Genomic DNA, 19,851 nt, shown 5'->3' with positions numbered 1-19,851 from the left:
AGATTAGCACTTCTTGTGGTCTAGCAGCAAGAAGTAAAACCAGGACCAGCTTGTTGTACTTTATCTGGTGGATTTGGATTAGTTCCAGGCAGCCAGTGGCTGGAAAATTCTTGAGAACTGGGTCTCACTCCTCCGAGTCTCATCAGAATAAGGAGACAGTAGCACAGAACCTGGTCAAGGGAACAGCCCAGAGTTGGGGGCTTACGTTTTAAGGTCTTTAAAAAAGCTGCTCATTTGATTCCCCTCCTCCTTGCCTATTTGATGTTGATCTAAATGAGACCCGGCTGTGCAGTTAGGCGGTGGAGCTGGGAAAATAAACCACCAGCCTCAAAATCAACCTGGGCCCATTTGTGCTATTTTCAGGTTAAACCTCCCAACAGGGCTCTCTGTAGTGACACCACCACCCGATGCCCTCAGCGCGCCTGAAAAACCACCGTCCGAGTCACGGGCAGTCAGCCATCTCCATAAACTGACGAACAGTACACGGAAGCTCTAATGCCACTTATTTCGCAAGGGCAAAATCAATCGACTTTCCCAGCATCCTGCAACTTTATTGAACTCGGATCCCGCTGCGGGATACGTCGCCGAACTCTCCTTAATTACGTATTTGGCTGTTTGCAATCGTGACTCGGCGCTGCAGTCCTGATATCAGAGAAGCGGCCTCTTCTCAGAAGCCTGCAGTAGTAGCGGCAGCAGCGGTAGTTTTCCCGCCCTACCGACTGCTCCCTAGTTGCGAGGTACTGCGCTAAGCGTGCCACCGTGCAAGTCCCGGGGGTCGGCGGCTGCACCCTCCGCGCTGGGCGCTCGCAGCCATTGTGGGGTGGGCGCTCGCCTAGCCGCGTGCTGACACGCCCTCTCGGCTCAGCGACCCGCGGCCAAGGGATGGGGGTGGTGCTCGCGGAGGAGGCTCGCGCGGGGGTTGGATCCTCCCCGCACCGCCCGCGCGCCTGCCTGCTCCTCTCTGCAGCCGGCGCCCCACGCGCCTCGCGGGCACGGGCACGCGCTCCCTGCCCCGCCCGCGTGCGGCGGCCTCTCGGCCCCGGGCGCGCGCCCTCCCCGTGCCTCCGCGGCGGACGCACGGCCGCGAGCGCGCGTGCGCCCCCGCGAACGTCCCCGGGAGCCGAGCAGGAGCGAGCGCCGGGGCCGGTCGCGCAGGACTGAAAAGGAGGCGGCGGCCGCGGCTGCGAGCAACAGATCCGGGCTCCGCGAGCAGACCCGCTCTGCTGTTGGGCGTTTTTTTTGTTTGTTTGTTTAATTTCAAAAACGTTTATTAAATTAGAAAATCTTGCATTTTTAAATGGCGCTGGCCCTGGGTCAGCGGGTGGTTTTCGCTGCTTCAAGATGGGCTTTGCCGTTTCTGTCGTCGGCACCAGTGGTGGCCTGATTGTCAGTCTTCTCTGGGCATTTTTAAGGCCAGGAGCTGAGCGCTGCATGTAGGCGCCCTACAGAACGGTTTGGCTTTTTAAATTATAATTCTTATTTTGGGCAGAGAACATTCGATTCTCGGGCATTCGTCCTCTGTGGAGAAGAGGCTGCGAGTCGGCGGTGGGTCGCTCTGAGGCTGAAATTCCTCCCGGGGTGAGAGATCCTCGGCCCCGCTCATAGTCCAGGCAGCCCCGAGTGTGTGTCCTGTCCCTGACGACGCCGGGAAAATGGAGGCTGTGATTGAGAAGGAATGCAGCGCGCTCGGAGGCCTCTTCCAGACCATCATCAGCGACATGAAGGTAGGACGCTGGGGGCGCGGCTGCGGCGGCGGCCGCCGCGCACTGACCTCGCCACGGGGCTTCGCCTCCGCCCTGGGCCAGCCGCCCGGCCCTTGCCTGCGCCGTGGCCTCTGGCCACCTGCGGCAGCGCTCCGGCCCGGGTGTCACCTGCTCACCGGGGCGCCGCTCCGGGCTCTGCTGGGTCACCGGGCGGGCGGCTTTTCCGGGGGTATATGATGCCTCTTGACCTCTCCCCGCTCATTGTCCCAGGGGACGGCACCGTCTCGTTTCCCTGGGGGCCCAGGGCCCCGGCTCCAAGTTTTCCATTGTCTGTCGCTGGACGGAGTGTCCGCGACCCGCGGAGGCTGGATGCCTGGGCGGACACCTGATTCCCTGGGGTACAGGGCGGGGGCTCTTCCCAGCCGTGGGAAGGAGCCCCCCGACTCGAGAGACTGGGAGGGACCTCCCTCTCCCTTGTTGGCTTTCAGGTCCACCTGGGGGAGATCTGAGCAAATTAGGTATTAATTAGGCTCTTCCAAAGCTGGCGAAGGAGTGCGTGCCTCCCCTCGGCCCTCCCCCGGGGCGCGGAGAAGAAGTTCCCAGAGCAGTTTTGCGAGGACCCCACTTCCCCTGGCTGAGGCTCCCAGCCTGAGGTCCAGACTGGGGCACCTTAAACAACTGTATCACCTAGCCACCCAGCACAAACAGACTCCAGGTTTTCTCTTGGAAGGATGGTGGAGACTCAGTGTGTGTGTCCGACCGCGCGCGGGCGCGCGTGTGTGTGATGGGGGCGGGGAACAACACCCTGGCATTTTCCTGCGAAGGGTGGGACTGGGGATAACCTGATCCTTGGATGTGGATTTTCTGTGCACAGAGATAGACCAGGGCCCTGTGTTACTAATCCAAAGGAAATGTATACGAGCGAGCTGGCTGGAGGTGGGAATTGGGGGCGGTGGGGGGATTTTTTTTCATGTGTATTTAGGGAGCTTCTCTTTGGCTGTAGCCCAGCCCCAGTTTGCCTCAACAGATCCGGGGAGGTGGTGTTTAATTGAAAGCTCGGCTTCCAAAACGAGTGGGCAGGTTTGGAAAGCTGTGCAGCGAGTGGGTGTGGACAGCCCCTCTTCAGCCGCTGCCTCGGCGCCTGCGGGAGCTTTTGTCTGTTGAAGTGTAAGGTTTGGAGAGGGTTCGGCCTCGAGATGGACTTTGGGAAGGAATGCTCAGCTGTCATGGCCTGTTTCCCCCTCTTAGAACCAACTGCCACCTCACCCGGGGTGAACTTTTTCCCAGGTGCCTCCGTCCTGGTCTTGTCCATTTTGAAATCCTTATCCAGAGCCTATGCCTTTTGTCAGAAATTGACATCCGTGTAGCCTTATCTTCAGCGGGACCCTGCTTGCCCAGGAATGCCTCTAATCCAGCCCCTTGGAATTAGATGGATTATTCCCTGTTCAAAGGCAGCCCTTTCATTCCTTTGCCCCCAATCCACATTGAATAATTGAAGTGCTCTTTTGAGACAAAGCTCGGTGTTCCCTCTGTAGACTCTGGGGTCTTTCTTGTTAACTGAAATTCTATAGGCCTTATAATCAAACAGGATTTGGTTTGAGGCACACGTGTATTCTGATCACCAGGGGAAGAACTCGAGATGGGTTGGGAGAGCTGCTTGTGTTTTTTTGGAGGGGAGAAATGGATGTTTCCAGTCCCTCTGTAGTAACAAGAACCCCGTGACCTAACCCATCGACCCACTGCAGTCCCAGAGTGTTCACATCTGGAGTTTTTTCCTCGCTCTTTGTTCCTTAATCCAGAATCTAGGTTCAGTTCTTCCAATTTACAGGTTTGAACCCAAAGCCCTTCAGAAAGTAACTCACTTGAAGGTAGGCCCTAATGCTTTCTACCTGCCATCCGGGGACTGTCCTGCAGCGCTTTTTGCCTGGGGACTAAGGTGGCATGCTTCTCCCTCCCCAGGATTCCAGTTAAAAATACTTATTTAATGCCCTTTTAGTGCTGGATCTATAGATTGTGGTTCATGAGTTCTTTCCCTTTGAATTGAGTTGGGTTTGTTCAACATCCTGTTGGGAAGACATTTATTTTAAAGGTTTATTTTGTTTTGGCAGTCAGAGATTTTAAAAGCAAAGTGGAGTGGAAGATGAAAACATGCCTTGGGGTCTGCAGAATTTCAGACTTTTGGGGAATAGAGAGATAAGAAGGAAAAAGAGAGGGGCGGTGTCTAATTTCCAAGATTGTTTATGCCTAAGACAGTGTTTTCGTGGAGTTTTCTTTTTAAAAGGCTTCTTCATGGAGTAGATGGCAGTGACATTTTAAAAGGGAATTTTAAAATTTGGGCATTTAGGATAAGCAGTGTATAGTATGCTTATGCATGGAGTTACCAGCAACAAAAGTCAATTTTTAATATCTGAAATGGGCTGTCTTTCTAAGGACCTGCTTATCCTCCTTTTCACTTCCTTGAACTCCCATGATAGGTTTATGACGCCTTTGGTTCCCTTTCTGTTTGCTACGAAGGACACATGTAAATGTTGGAAACCCATTTGGAATGCCATCTTGAGAACATTTTCAGGTTATTTGCTCAGAACTGTTGTTGGAGTTGGGGGGGGGAGGGTAAGGAAACTTTTTTTTTTTAAAGTAGCATTTGATTCCCCAAAATGTAAAGCAGCACAGGAAGGGAGTCAATTTCCTCTTTGGAGAAAAAAAAAAAAAAGAAAACAACAAAAAATGGAGTAATTTCCAGGCCTAGCACCATCCATCTTCCCAAACCAAAGAACCTCAAGACATGGAAAAGCTGGAGAGGATTCTTTGTGCATTCTTCTAACGATCTTTCATCTGGCTAAGTCCTGGGCTGTCAGGGTGTGTGTTTTATCCTTTTCAGGGGGTCAGGTGCAGTGAAGAAACCCTCACTTTTCTTCCATTGGGATCCTGCAGCAGCTGTTAAATAACTTATTGATTCCTTGATGAGGGAAAACCCTGTGGTTTTTTTCCTTTCTTCCATCCTACTCTGGTGGTCACTAATGAATGGTGGTGTGCAAAATCGCTTACTGGCTGCCCTTCCGCCGTCCGCATAAATCAGGTAGTCTGGAGTGAGCTGGTCCCAAAGGGAAGGGGAGACTAGGGATTCATGTGGCTGGAGGCAAGGGCCCATCGCCAGTTTGTTTAGGGGACAGTAGCTTGGAAGTGACTGTGGAAGACCAGATGACTGACTTCTGATGTTTAAACACTGTTGACTGCGTTAAGGAGATCCTGGAATCTTTTTGGAATTTCTCTTCAAGTCCCGGGAAAGACAGGCTAATGCTTCAAACAGCAGATTTGTGCCATTACTTTTTCTTTTTTAAAACTTGAGCTGTAATGAATATATAACATTAGTTTCGGGTGTACGACATGCTGATTTGATACTTGTATTTTTAAATTTTTTTAGTTAAGTAATTGAACCAGCATGTAGAATTCAGTGATATTTGGAGAGCTTTTAAGACCAGGAGACCCTGGCCAAACTTGAGGGCAGCTCAGCCTGTAGATGTCTGTCTTCTTTTAATAACTAACTTAGTTTAAAAAAAATAGTTGGACGCTAAAGTCAAATATTTTCCTCAGCCTTGTTGCTCAAGAATCAGCACGTCAGGAGCTGCATTGGGCCTGATGCAGGGAGAACTTTGTACTGGGTTGGAGAGTGTGTTCGGGGTTGTATAATGTGACTGGGGGTGAAAAAAATACCCAAGCACACCTTGAATTCTCCACCCCACGTCTCACTTGAGGCAGGGGTGTCCTGTTACCAGCACCTGTGCCGAGCAGAATAGGGGCCTTGTTCAGTTTTCCTCCACTGCCCCCCACCTCTGTTTGCCACCAGTATCCTCTCTCCTAAGTTCTACCTAAAATTAGACCTGCTTAAGGGACTTCTTGAATTCCATGGAAATCTTTTGTGGTTCAAAGACATGTCATGATATTTTCCTTACTTATCACAAGATCAAGAATGTGGGCAGTGGATCCAGCCCTGGATAATGATTTCAGGGTTGTTTTTCACCTCCGCTGTTTTGCTTTGGCTCTGGGGTGTCTGTCAGACAAGAGGTTCACTTCCTCGGTGTTTATTGAAGGCCTGCTGTGTGGAAGGCCTCTTGCTGGGCTGTGAGGAACCAGAGATCCACAAGGGCTGCCCTTGGAGAGTTGCTTGTCCAGTTCAGTTCAATATGGCGGTCATGAAGGAAGGGCTGGTAGTCCAGCCTGGGGAGGGACATCCGTCAGCCCCTGCAGGCCTTCCTTTTGACTTTTCAAAAAAAAAAAAAAAAAGTGTTTTCTCTAGGAAGATAGCAAAAACCCAGCCAAGGCCTCCGCCAGTGGCCAGGTGCTCTGAGGGAGGCAGGCTGCTCTGTAAACGGTGACACACAAAGGTAGACAAGCAAAGCCCTTGTAAAGTACAGATGGGCCCCATGTTGCCTTTTCTCTTAGCAAATGGCTGTGTTTGTCCAGGCTTTTACAGCTTCCTCAGTTTAGGCCTGTGGGAGAAGAAGGAGAAGTGAAGATGTCATAAAACCAGCGGCAGGGAACTGCCCAGAATGGTGCCTGTTGAGAGGTTTAGGGCCTATTCTCTGTAGATCAATCTTTGGGGGCTTTTAGGTGCAAATCTTGTCGTCGAGGTTTGGGAAGAAGTCATTTTTTTTGGTCTTGGCTTGAGTGTCTCTGTGGGGAAAATCCCTTGTATGTCATATTTAACCAAATTATTGTTTGATGCTGTGAACGTTTACGTTCTGAGATCCTAGTTGGTAATGCCCCAGATGGAGAGAGAAGGTCATTCTTAGTCACGGTTTGCATGGAAAGTAGGCTGAGTTTGAATTTTGCCCGGTTCAGGTATCACTTAGTTCTTTACGAGAGTAGCATGAACTCATAATCCTACAGTATTGATTGAGCATCAGTGACATTGCAAGCACCGAGCTTGGTATCAGCAAGTCAACATACAGAATTCCCAGTTAAATTTGAATTTCAGAGAAACAGTGAACAAGTTTTTAGTACAAGTATGTCCCACCCACACTCTGCTGCTGACCTCTTGGCCTCGGAACTCTTTGCCTCTTGCGGGAGGGAAAAGGAAAAAGTTAAAACAATGCCTGTCCGTTTGGCCAGCTCACTTGAGGTTGTTAAAATGCTTGGAGGGTGAAAAGGTTGAAACTATTGATCCATTAGGTGCTTTATCTATAATTTTCATCTAGGCTTTTTCCATCTTCCTAGGGACGGTCGAGAGCTGGCCAGATCCTTCTGTAGCAAGACCATTTAGATGTTTATATCGGGTATGGAAAAATGAGATCATTTTGAGTTTGCCATTACTTCTTGGAACTGCCTTCAGGACACTTTCCCCTAAAACCCACACCTTTGCAAAACCCACACTTTTGCAAAAACAAAGAAATACCTCTCCCTGAACCAAAAAAAAGCCAAAGGACAGATTCAGCTGCCTAGGACAGCAGACAATACGCATTTGGGACTCCTGAAAGGGAACCGACTGATGCCTGAAGCCGTTTAACTCAGATTGCAGATTGCACTGCCGATTCGGCCTTATTAAGTAGCAAACCAGAGAGACAAATGGAATAAATTAATTGGATGAGCATTGAGGAAGCCCATTGTATTTGACTGCCAAGGTTCTCCCTCGAATGAGCTGGAGAATGCAGAAGGTTGCATCTGAGTGTGTGTCGTGCGTGCGCACATGTGTGCGCACGCAACACACACACACACACACACACACACACACAGCCCCCCTCCAAAAGCAAAACCAAAATCCACCCGGCGTAGATTCCAGAGCAGCCCACCCATTATTAATGTTTCCCACCTCTTAGCCTAGGGAAGACCTTGGCATGGGGCTGTGTCGTCTGCTGCTTCCCAATTTAAGATGCTCTTGGTGCCACCTGGTCCGTGGTAGGTGCTCTGTAATCATTGCATGTAGTGAACAGGGGGCAGCAAGGGACTCGGTGAGAATCTACTGGGTGCCAGGATTTCCTGTCATCCTCACCATCATCCCCACTTTACAGATGAGAACACTGAGGCTTGGAGTCGGTAATTTGTTTAATGCCGTGGTGAGGTGGGCTGGCATTCAGACCTTGGTTTATTTGACCTTAAAGCTGGAGCTCTTTAGAGCATGCCTAAGGTAGAGAGGGGGCTGTGTATTTATTTCCACAGCATTTCACTTGCCTGAGTCTTGCAGGAGGCCCAAGGAAGGAATCAAGGTCACATTTCTGTGCCTGCAGCCTGGAGGTGTGAGCCTGAGCTGAGATGCTGGGAGAACTCTGGGGGTGGGGGTGGTGCACAGCTCCCATCTGGCTGTCACTTTTGTGGAAATGGTTTAATTTGTGATGTATCGACATATTGTGGCTTCCTTCCTTCTCCCACTTACCAATCTTCTCTGACAGACAACCAGCCTTTCCCCTCTCCTCTCCTTCCCCTGGGTGCGCAGAGAGGAAAGTCACCTCCATCCTTGGCTTCTGTCCTTGTCCCCATACAAAGCACCTGCAGTCTTCTCCGTGACTGGCCAGAGGGCTGCCTTTATGTGTCTGGGGAGCCCATTGGTCCCTAAGGTTGGGTGACTGTGCCCATCGGTCCCCCTAATTATATGAATTAAATAAATTCACCCGGAGTTCAGTTACTCCTCAAAGAGAACTCCTTGCCTTGAACTCATATTATGTCCAGCCCTGGAACACTCTTGTAAAAGGGCTTTCCGTATTTAATTATTTCCCGGTCACCCTCGAGTTGGGTTGAGTCAGTCGAGCCATTGCAAGATTGTGTTTGGGGAAGTTGATGGAATTGCCAAAAAACCTCCTTTCTGTGCTGATTTCTTGGCATATATGACCTTGGTCATAGTTTCTAAGTGGTTTTTCTTTTCCTGTCTAGTTTAAGTGGGTGGAAAAAAAGATCAGTGGGGTGCCTTTTGAGCTGTGTGTCTTTTTATTTGCTTCCCTTCAAAGAATTTGGACAGTAGTGAAAGTATTAGCTTGGTCAGCACCCGCCGCCTCCCGAATCCTGGAGGTGGATGACGGGTTTGGTGGACGGAAGGTTTTGCCTGGGCCTCCCTTCCCTGCCACCTCCCACAGACAGGGGTCTCCAGGGTCCCGGAGGAGGGGGTCTTGCTGGAGGAGGAAGAGGCAGTTCTGGGCAGGTGTGCCCATTTTGGTAGAATGGGCGTGGTCACAGGGATGAGCGCATTGGATTCCCCGGGAGCCATAAGACACTGATGCCTGGACCCTAATTCCTCAGAGGGTCTGATTCAGTGCTTCTGGAGTACATCCTGGACATGAGGAGTTTTAAAAGCACCCCCAGCTATACACAGTTTAAGCACCCTCAACGTGTTTTCTCAATCTTGCCTAAGTCTGAGTAAAAGCATCTTTACGTGGTCACACAGCAATGAGCATATGCTTAACGCTGCTGGGCTTCAGGATGGTAAATTTTATGTGTATTTACTACAGTTACTAAAAATAAGAATAAATTTATAGTGAAACAACGTTAAAGTGAACACATTGGAAAATGACAACAGAAAAAGCATCTTTAGAATCCTTGGCTGTTTTTAGTTCATCTGTAATAGTCCTGTCCAGCATGATTTTCTACAGTCATGGAAACTGTCAGATACATTAACCACTAGCCACATGTGACTTTTGAGCACTTGACGTGTGGCTAGTGCAACCGAAGAACTGATTTTTAAATTTTATTTACTTGTAATTTGTTTAAGTTTAAACAGTCATATGTGACTAGTGGCTGCATATCGGACAGTGCAGATCTATAACATACCACCTAAGTAAAAACAGTGTGCTTGCTTGGCAACACGGCTTCCTGCCCACAGTCTGTTTCCTCCTGGCCACATCACTGCCCCTAAACCCCTCCTGTAGAAATTCTGGAGCTGTTGCTGACCTTGGAGTCAGAGAGGTCTGGTTTTAAATCCTGTGGGCAAATTTCTTCATCTCTCTGAGCCTCATTTCTCTCTGGGTCTCATAAAGTACCCATCTTATCGGGTTGTTGGGGGGGATTCTGAAATGAGATCGTACTTGTAAAGGGTTTCACACAGTGCCTGACATACATGCACTCAGATGTTAGCTGCTGGTTTTCTGTCTTGCAGATTTGGGAATGAAGTATTCTGAAGTTTTGAAATCAGTAATTATCTCCACCACTTCTTAGGGCAAACATGACCCCACACTTTACTGAGCTGTATTCAGAGCTTGCAGTGAAGTTGCAGGAAATGGAGAAGTTGAGTTTTTTTTTTTTTCTTGCTGAGTAAATCACTCCTGAGTTCATTATAACCTCATCTGGCTCAGCAGGGCCTATTGGCATTTCTCTGTTTGCAAACCCTCTGTCTGTATATAAAGGCAGGGAAGGGCTGTGTACCTGGCGGAGGTCCTCAGGGCCTTTAATTTAATGCGTAAAAGAAAAAAACCTTTTAGAGATGTTTACACCAGTGTAAGGGGAGACTGAGTTGCTTCATAAGGGCCATCTTTTTCTGTTCACCTTGTTTGAGTCGCCCCTTCTTTTTCCGGAGTGACTACCAGAGAAGTAACTCATTTGCCTCTAGTCTGCCTTTTAGCAGCAGCTTCGTACGGGCTTCTGTTCCTTCCCAAGACTTGGCCATATTTGGGTTCTTCCTACCTGCCTACTTGCTGAATATGGCCCACCTGTCTTAGCCAGACCTTGGGGGCCACCTGGGACTTGGCCCAGCAGAGTGACCTGCTCTGTGCCCAGTGTCTCCCCGCCTGGATTCCCTGGCTTCTTTGAACACATCCTGTGCTCCTCTTTCTTGCTGTTTGTCCCGCTTGGAAGAACTTCTGTGCCGTTTTCGGCATTATCGAAATCTTTCTCATCCTTCAGGGCCTCACCAGAAAGTTACCTCATTTCTGGACCCTCATCTGCCTACCAGGTCAGATGCCCTTGGGCATTTTTCCAAGTTCATGTTGATTCTACCTAGTACTTACTACATTCTACCTTAAGTGGTTGCCCTTGGGCTTTGAAGCCTGGCTCTGCCACTTCCTAGCTCTATTACTCTGGGCAGGTTACTCTTGTTCCTTGACACTTAGTTTTCTTACCTGTAAAATGGGTAGAGTAATACTCTTCTATTAAAGTTGTGGAGGATTAAAAGAGAAAATATATGTAAAGGGCTTAGCACAAAATGAATGCTGAATAAAACTCTCTTATGTATCTATCGGAGCCAACCTAGTAATTTCCAGCAGAGTACCCTGCTAACAGCGACACTCAGATGTTTCAGAAAATATAAGAAACCTATATCTTCGCTTTGATAATGCAGTAGACAAGAGTGAAATGCTTTTCAGCTTTCAGCATGTAAATAATTTGAGAGAACACAGTATACATACTCAACGAATATGACGACTGCTCTGTGCCAGGCACTGCTGGGGGGTAGAGATACACCTATGACCTTGCCCGAAAATTGTTTAGTCTAGAGGAGGAAGAGACAAGTAACTAGAAATCTGTGTGATCTGTGCCATGATAGATGTCAGCACGAGTTTGAGGGGGGCCTGGGGAAGGCCTCTGATTCTCATTTGGAGTAGGAAGACAGAATCAGGGGGAGGCTTTTGATACAGGTGACCCCCAAGCTGAGACCTGAGTTTTATTTTACTTACTTAACAAGCATTTTTATGGTACAACCAGGCACTATTCTAGTGCTTTACAAAGACTCCTAATCCTCCCATCAGCCCAATGACGTAGTTATTCAATACTAGTCGATCTAACAGTGAGGGAATTACTGCTATAATTCCCATTTTGCAGATGGGGAAACTGAGGTGCAGAACGGTTAAGCCATTTGCCCCCATCTTACAACTGTCAAGAGGTACAACTGGGAGTTGAGCCCAGGTAGTCTGGCTCCGGAGTCTGTACCCTTAATCCACAGTGCTGAGCTGTCTCTCACAGCATTTTAGGGTTTCCTTTTCAGATTCCATAATGGGTGTATGTTATCAATTACTTTGAAGATTATTCTACCTATAGCTTTAGGACTCAGGATGAACCAGAAAAAGCAACAAAAATCTAGGCTGTCCTCTGAGCTGCTTCAGGAGGCCCAGGAGGCCTCCCTTTATTTCAAGAGGAGTTGGACCCGCCAACGACATGAAGTTGTTGGGCGGTGGACTCAGCTGGGGGCCGCTGATTCGTCAGCAGAGGAAAGTATGTGGGGGGCAGGCGGGGTGTGGTTCCCAAGGGTCTGACACGGTCTGTCCGAGGTGACAACCACATGACACATGTTTGTTTTGCTGGAGAAACCCCCTCTGTCAGGGTCGCCCCAGTAATGGCTCTGCAACCCACATGATTGCACCTCAGGAAAGGGGGCTGTGTGCAGTAGGAGGCTGGAAAGGCTTCGAGATTAGTTCACAGGGAGACCTCAGTTTCGCTTCTGAGGCCCGGCTTGCCCCAGCCCGGGCGGCAGCTCCGGCAGCTGAGGAGGAGGCCATTAAGGAAGTCTTTGAGTTTGGTTTAATGGTCCCTCTTTGTTTTGAAGTGATTGTTTACTGAACCTTCAAAGCCAGCTCTCCAGCAGGATGTGATCTGGGGCCTGGATAATTGGATGAAGCACCCCAATAGGAAGCAAGTAGCGGGGAGCAGGGCCAGGAGCAGCGAGCTGATGGCCAGGCCCTTGGCGTCCGGGCACTGGGAGGCTCTGAGCTGCTGCTGGGGTGGGGGGGGATCATCTTGCAACCGGGAGTAGACCTGAAGCAAGGATCCCCTGGAACCTGGCCTCTTTGATGTTGTGCTGGCCTTAATTAGGGACACCCTAATTAAATCACCAAGGAGAGAGCTTTCCTCTACATTTAGCATAAAGCATTAGCAAATGTTTTGAGAGCATTTCATGAGGGATTACTTCTCCAAGATTATGTAAGTAATAGAAAGTTAATGAAAGGAAAACTAAAACCTCAGGCAAGTAAAAAATAAAAGTCACCCATAACCACTTGATTACAAAGTGGGTTATGGACACACGTTTTAGATGAAGGCTCTTGCGGCCTGTGTCCTGCCAGAAGTTTCTTTTAACACTTAGCTTTTTACTTGCGCTTTCTGTGCGTGTAATTAGAAGCCAGGTCAGTTTTAATGGCCGTGTGGTGGTCCATTGTTTTGTTTGTTTGTAGTTAATTCATTTAGTTGACACACATTTGAGGACCTGCCGTGTGCCAGGTTCTGTGTTAAGCGCTGGGGACACAGCAGTAAATAAAATGGACACAGATCTCTGCCCTCTTGGAACTTACATTCTAGTGGAGAGGGGGTGGGGGTCTGGGACAGACAAACTGAATAAGTCAATTGTGTTATATTTTAGAAGGATATGTGCAATGGGAAAAAAATAAAGCAGGCCCAGTGTGGCAGTTTTTAAATAGGGAAGGCTTCACAGAGAAGGTGACATTTGAGCAACAGCTTATGAAGTATGTGGATATTAGAGAAATAATGAATGTTCCAGGCAAGCGAAGAGCATGTGCAAAGGCCCTGAGGTGGGAGCCAGTTACATACTGATTTGTGATTGGGCTGTGTCCCGTTTTTCACTAATTATAAGCAGCACTCCAGTGAATATATCCTTGTAGCTATACGTTGATTTACACTGGTGGTTTCCCCAGAAGGATTTATCCTGGGTCAAAGGTACATACTTTCATGGCTCTTGAAACCCATTGCCAGATGCCTTTCAGAAAATGTGTATGAGTTCACATTCCCATGTGCAAGTGCTTATCACCAGGGATTACTTCTGAAGGAGCAAGGTCTGAACATCAGGACTGAGAAATTGCTGAGACCACAGCATCCAAGACTTCAGAGGGATGTGGCATCTTATCTAGAGCGATAATTCTCAAATCTGTATGTGATTTTAGCCATCAGAGCATGAGTGTCCCCTGGGGAATGTGTTAAATGCAGACCCCTGGGTCCCACCCCCAGAGATTCTGATGTGCAGATCTGGGGCGAGGCTCAGGCATCTGCAGGTTTAGCAGACATTCCCCGGTGGTGAGTCTCTGGGAGGTCGTGCTGGGAGTGTACCATGAGTAAGTAGAAGTGGGGGTGGCTCTTGGGCCCCCCTGAGCCACCAAGAGCCTCCTCTGCAGCTCAGGAAGTGAGTAGGAAGGATCTCCCTGCTCTTCCCACCCCATCCCCGCCCCCCAGATCCCACCTTCCCTGGATGTGTTGCAGGTGAACAGAATGACTCTCATGTCTGAAGGTAGCATAGTCTTCTATACTTCCTATCCTTTGCTAATTCTCTTTCTTCTGCAGGGAATGCTTCCTCCTGTCCTTTCTTTCCTTCCTCTTGGCCCAGAAAATTCCCTTTTGTCCTTTTAAGACCTCGGTGAGGAATCACCCCCCTCCAGAAATTTGCACCAACCCCACCTTCCAGTGCTTTATATCTGGAGTGTGGCGCCCTCCGAAGGCTTTGGGATTGGTGGCTTACACAGCAGCATTCCTCAACACTCTGGCCTGTTTTAACACCGGCCCCTCCCCCCCCCCCCCCCCCCCGCCTGTGCATAGTAGGTGCTCATTAAATGTCCCAGTCCGGGTGGCTGGCCTTGTATGTTGACTCATTAAAATAGCAATTGCTGGCATTTCTGGAGTTCTAAGTTTCTAAGTGCTAGTCATCCTTCTATGCCCTGGTATTCTTTCACTTACTCTCGTTAACATCCTTTGAGGTGGGAACTACCGGGGCTATCATTTACAGATGAAGACAGAGCGGCAATGGATAACTGAGTCACTTAGGTCTCCAGTGGGGAGATCTGAAGTTGGGCAGCCTGACTCAAACCACTAGACCACACTGATCCTTTTAGACACTGGATTAGACTGCCCATCAGGGCCCTCTATCCAGGCAAAGAGAAGGACATTCAGTGGAAAGACACTAAAAAAGGGCAATGACTATAGAAGTAACAAACACGGCCCTTTTTCGTGGTACCCACCCAGGTGTCATTCCTAATAGCCCGGCTGGGAATTGGGGCTTGTGGAGTTCAGTGGAAGGGGAAATCTGTTTAGTGGAAGGTGGCAGTGCCCACAAAGTGTGCACAGAGCCGTAAGGTCCTTTTCACAGGCATATTTATTGCTGGTGAGCTTGAGTAGGTGGGTGAGGGTGGGCGTGCAAGGAGGCAACCACTGATTATGCGAGTGGCTGCCATCCACTTGATGGACAGGGATAATTAGTGGATTAGGCAAGCCCCAATCAGAAAATAAAAGCCCAGGAATGGTTTTGATGATGGATGGGCTTACGCAGCGCCTTTCATCAGAGGATCTTGGGAGCCCTTCATCTTGTAGGATGGGGTGGGGAAGGATGGCTTTGGGGACAAAGCTGTGACAGGCACCCACTTCTGGAAGCTGCACATTCCTGCCTTGTGCTTCAAGAAGCATGGAGTCCAGAGGCACTCCTGCTTTGGTCAGAAACTTCCTCTTGAAGCTTTGCTTTTCGTTTCCCTAAAGCCTGGGGTGTCCCTAGAAGAAGAAGGAGAGGGATGTTATGGACTGCGTTCCTCACACCCACCCTGGGGAGAGACCCGGTGGCAGGGGTGGTGGCCTCAGCCTATAGAGATGCTCCAGACAGGCTTTCCAACCTCCTGGGAGAAGCAGATCAGTTCTAGTATCCACAGGAAACCTGAAGACTTCACAGAATTATCCATAATCACACTGCTAATGGTGGTGACTGAACATTTCCTGTGCATTTCTATCAGACGTTTTTTGCACCAAGAACTTTTCTTTGTTTTGTGTTTTCTTTTTTCACATGGTTGAGAATCTTGACCATTCCTAGGTCGACGTTACAGCTTGTCCAGGGCCTTTGCGGTTGTAATCGGGGGTTATGTGTTCGGAGCCCTTGGTCTCCACTTTGCTTTGTCTGGGCTCCTACTGAACCCAGCATAAAGCAGGACCCAGCCTGCCTACTGAGTGGCTTTCTGCAGCCCTGGGGCTGGACCGGGAGGCTGGGGCTGTGCATCTTGCTGCTTGCACTTAGCAGAATCAGGGCAGCGCTTGGGCCACAAAGTCAGGCAGATTTAGGATCAAGTTTCAGCCTAGACCACTAGGATGCAACCTTCCTGGTCCTTGGTTTCTTCAGCTGTGAGATAATTAGGAGCACCCGCCTCACTGGGTTTTTGTGAACGGGTAATACGTGTGTGTATCAAGCTGTGCTCCTCCGTGTGTGGTCTCTGGACCAGCAGCCTCGGCCTTACTCAGATTAAACATGCAACATCCAGGCCCCACCTCAGACCAAGGGAATCAGAACCTGCATTTTTGCAAGATCCCCAGGTGATGGATATGAAAGTTAACGTTGGAGAAATGCTGATCTATGTATCGGGCATCTAGCAACCGTTTAGAACGTGGTGATGCTGAATGATGATGGTGGTGACAGTGGTGCTTGTCAAGGTGAAAAGAAGGGCTTGGGAGAGGACCTGTCCAGTCGTATATCCAAGACTTGGATTCTCATCAGCCATGACCACTGGTGAGCCAGCCTCTGTCTGGAACTTTTGAGCTGGAACCCGACCCCCTATAGCCTGTCCCCGCTGGTCCCTGTTTCATTCTCAGCTGAGCCGAATTCTGCCTCCTCGTGAGAGTCCCCTCCAGCCTCTGGCTCCTCTCAGACGGTCCCTTCTCTCACCAAGGCTCCCGGCTCCTCTCTGTTCCCCAAGTGGCCGCACTGGTGTCTGATTCCCTCAGCTGTCCCCCGAGGTTCTGCCATCACAGCGGCGGGGCTGGGAGAGGCAGTTGCTGCATTATTTATGGGGCATCGTTAACCAGCCGGGCTGATGAGTTACGCGCAGTTTATTCTGCTGCGCCGTGTGTGGGATGCCATCCCAGGCCTCTGTTTAATACAAAACAAAGCAAAGCAAAACAGAGCCCCCAGTCAGCATGACCCCTGGCTGAGCCCTGTACTCGGGTTAGGCAAGTGGCCTGCCCAGCCGTCTGGCTGTGGGGAAAGCAGAGGAGAGGACAGGAACTCGGGGGTGTTCTTGGAGCTCAACCTTGAGGGTAGGCAGGGCAGCCCACTTGCATGTTTGCTTAGGTGGCCACCAAACTCTTGGGGAGTCGACGGAGATCAGATGGTCTTTTTCCGTCAGAAGTAAGAGAATAACTTCATTCTCCTCCCCACTCCCCAAGGGACCAGGCTGCCGTCAGGTCTGTGATGCGGTAGCCAGCTTCTCTTGTCACCATGCTGGTTTGGGATTTATGTCACTCACCATCTGGATGAAGGCCCCGTTTGTAGTCCAACGCTGGATCTTGGCCTGGATGGCCACCCATGGCCCCCTTGTCCATCCTTCCATCTCCTGCTTCTCCCAGCATGAATGTGCCACTCCGGTGTCCCTCGGAGGAGCCCACTTGTGCTGTTTCTGCTTCCCTGTCTTTGTTCCTCTTATCGGAAATGCTTTTCCTTCCTCCCTCCATTTTTCTGTCCTCGAACCCACAGTTCAGCGGGGGAGACTCAGGCTCAGAGATGGCCAACTGCATGATATGAGGGAAGCAGATGGGTCCCAGGATACTCTGCAGAAGGTGACATTTGAGCTGGGTGGTGACGGCCGAGTAGGAGTTTTCCAGATCGCTGAATCCCCCTGGAGGTTAGAAGAGAGAACAGCCTTCGGAGGGGCTGTGTGGTGGGCGCCCCGACTGGTGGCTGCAGAGTTAGAGCCCGTCTTCAGGCAGCCCCATCTCTCTCCCTGTAGGGAAGTGGAGACGGTCAGGCAGCTAGATGCAGAGAGCCCTCCACGTGCTTGCTGGGTTTTTTTTGTTGTTGTTGTTGTTGTTTGCGGTACGCGGCCCTCTCACTGTTGTGGCCTCTCCCGTTGCGGAGCTCAGGCTCCGGACGCGCAGGCTCAGCGGCCATGGCTCACGGGCCCAGCTGCTCCGCGGCATGTGGGATCTTCTCGGACCGGGGCACGAACCTGCGTCCCCTGCATCGGCAGGCGGACTCCCAACCACTGCGCCACCAGGGAAGCCCCTCCACGTGCTTGTAAACACACCAGCTTTGACGGGGAACTCTTCCATTCTCCCAGAACCCTGTGTGATCTGAGTTCTATTCTCAACAAACTGTCAGGGCTTCACAACCTCCCTGCCCGCCTCTCCAAAGAAATTCAGGGGGTTCCAGAGGGAGGAGAGCCTGTTTCCCTTCACCTGTGACTTTGGACTTGGCAGAGCCCAGGAGCTCAGTGGGCGTCTTATTTTCGTTGACTTTGGTATGTCTGGAAAGCTGTGAAACCCTTCCATGTTCTCTGGTGAACTCCGCAGTGGGGTCTGTGTTGAGGCTTTCTCATAGCTCTGGGGATGCATGGTGAATAGAGCCCGCCAGACACATAGCCTCAGGAGACAGCTTTCTGGGACTTCTTGGTGGGCGGTGCAGATTAGAAAATTAAGGACCACGTTGGACTTGCTTTCTGGAAGGATTCTCAGTGTACACAGTGTCTCGACTGACAAATTTCTTCTGAAATTTGAGTCTGTTCCCCTTTGCCCAGCCTTGTCGTCTAGAACAACCCAGCGCTTTTTCTCTCAATTACCATTTTATCTTCCTACGGGTGCCTTCTCCCTCCTTCCTCACTTCCTCTAAGCGTTTGAATTTTTGTAGTAAAACTTTCAGGTGGGTAGAAACTTTTTGTTTTTCCTTGAAAGAAACTTCAAAAAAAAAAAATCTGAAACAACCCAACATCACCTTGCCTTTAAATTTTAATAACATTTATACACTTAAAAAAAAATTCTCAACAAGGAGGTTTTTGTCTTCTGTTCTTAGAAGTTCTTTTTTTTTTTTTTAAAGAATCCATTAAATTATATATTGCCTAAAACAGGTGGGCCTGACACTCTTTGAGAGACTGTCAAATATCATCAAGTGGGGAGAGAGCTGCGGTTGGCAGCCTTCTTCTGGCTGAGTGGGTGTTCGTAGGCAGAGAGCTGGGTGCTGTACCCCCTAACTGGAGCGGGGACCCTCCTTTTGTTGCTAATTTGGTAAAGACTGGAATGAGGCTCCCAGTGGGGGCAGATAAGTAGTTTTTAAAGTGGTTTGAGCAGCTGTTTTCAGGCACATTCATCTGGGGTTTAAGTACTCCACCTGCCATGTACTTGGGAATGGCAGAGACATTGACTGACACTGTGTGTCCCACTGCCATGCTCTGTGTCTGCTTTAACTATGGTGAACTCATAGTGAGATGCACAGTCCGAACTGTACTTAGGACTAAGAATGAGGGATCCCAGCCTGGGTGGACCATCTGACCTTGAGAGTTTTAAACATCTCTCCCAGCATCCCGAAGGAGATTCCTGGGAGCCTGCAGACGCTTGGATCAATCCTGTCAAAGGTCATTGGACACTTACTGAGTGCCTGGCACTGCTCTGAGCACTTTAGATGTCTGACTTCATTTCTTCCTCACACCAGCCCTGGGCAGTGGTGACTTACCCAGGCAGAGGTCGGACGACCTGCCCGATGTCCCATGGCAGACGGGAGAGCTAGGATTCTAGCCAGGAGATGGGCTCCTGGAGTTTGTGTTCCTTATTCCTTCCCAACATTCTTTCAGTGTTCCGTGATGTCAGTGTTCAATAACAGTGATGGAATTATGCATTTTTTTTGTTGATCATTATAAGAAACTGGCCTGAGAGGTCAAGTGACTTACCCCCATAATTTACTGCCAGGGCTGTGGCTAGAACTCAGGATTTGGGGCTCCCTGTGCAGGCCTTTGGCCATTCTGGCGTGTTTTCAGTGAATGTGCCTCACCTTTTTCTTTTTTAATTTAATTGATGTATTTATTTTTGGCTGCAGTGGGTCTTCGTTGCTGCATGCAGGCTTTCTCTAGTTGCGGTGGGCGGGGGGCTACTCTTTGTTGCGGTGTGCAGGCTTCTCGTTGTGGTGGCTTCTCGTTGTGGAGCACGGGCTCTGGGCACGCAGGCTTCAGCAGTTGTGGCTCGCGGGCTCTAGAGCGCAGGCTCAGTAGTTGCAGCGCACGGGCTTAGTTGCTCCGCGGCGTGTGGGATCTTCCTGGACCAGGGCTCGAACCCCTGTCCCCTGCATTGGCAGGCGGATTCTTAACCACTGAACCACCAGGGAAGCCCCTCACCTTTTTCTTAAGAAATATTATGGATCATCTCAGTGACCTTCTCCAGGGGTTCCATGGATGGGAGTGGCTGCAGCTGGGGAGAGGAGGACCTGGCTTTCGTGCCCTATGTGCAGATGAGCGATGATGGTTCCTTTGGCTAGAAGTTGATGGTCCGTGTCTCTGAACATCCTCAGGCC

At 49.9% G+C, this 19,851-nt stretch overlaps 1 protein-coding gene across 5 annotated transcripts in view; it reads left to right on the top strand.

The window, feature by feature from the left end:
• Positions 1-1,095: 1,095 nt before the first annotated feature.
• MTSS1 (MTSS I-BAR domain containing 1) overlaps positions 1,096-19,851 on the top strand; it is a 164,686-nt gene continuing 145,930 nt past the window's right edge. For 2 of the 5 annotated variants that reach the window (XM_030875746.2, XM_030875753.2), the window contains exon 1: positions 1,096-1,724. In XM_030875746.2, coding sequence (XP_030731606.1) covers positions 1,653-1,724 — 72 coding nt within the window. In that variant the 5' untranslated portion in view covers positions 1,096-1,652. The remainder of the gene's footprint in view (positions 1,725-19,851) is intronic. The other 3 variants (XM_030875747.2, XM_030875751.2, XM_030875752.2) reach the window with 2 other exon arrangements.

This window comes from Globicephala melas, chromosome 17 (assembly GCF_963455315.2).
Source record: "Globicephala melas chromosome 17, mGloMel1.2, whole genome shotgun sequence".
In the NCBI taxonomy this organism is placed as follows: Eukaryota; Metazoa; Chordata; class Mammalia; order Artiodactyla; family Delphinidae; genus Globicephala; species Globicephala melas.
This window is presented reverse-complemented; position numbering and strand designations above follow the sequence as displayed.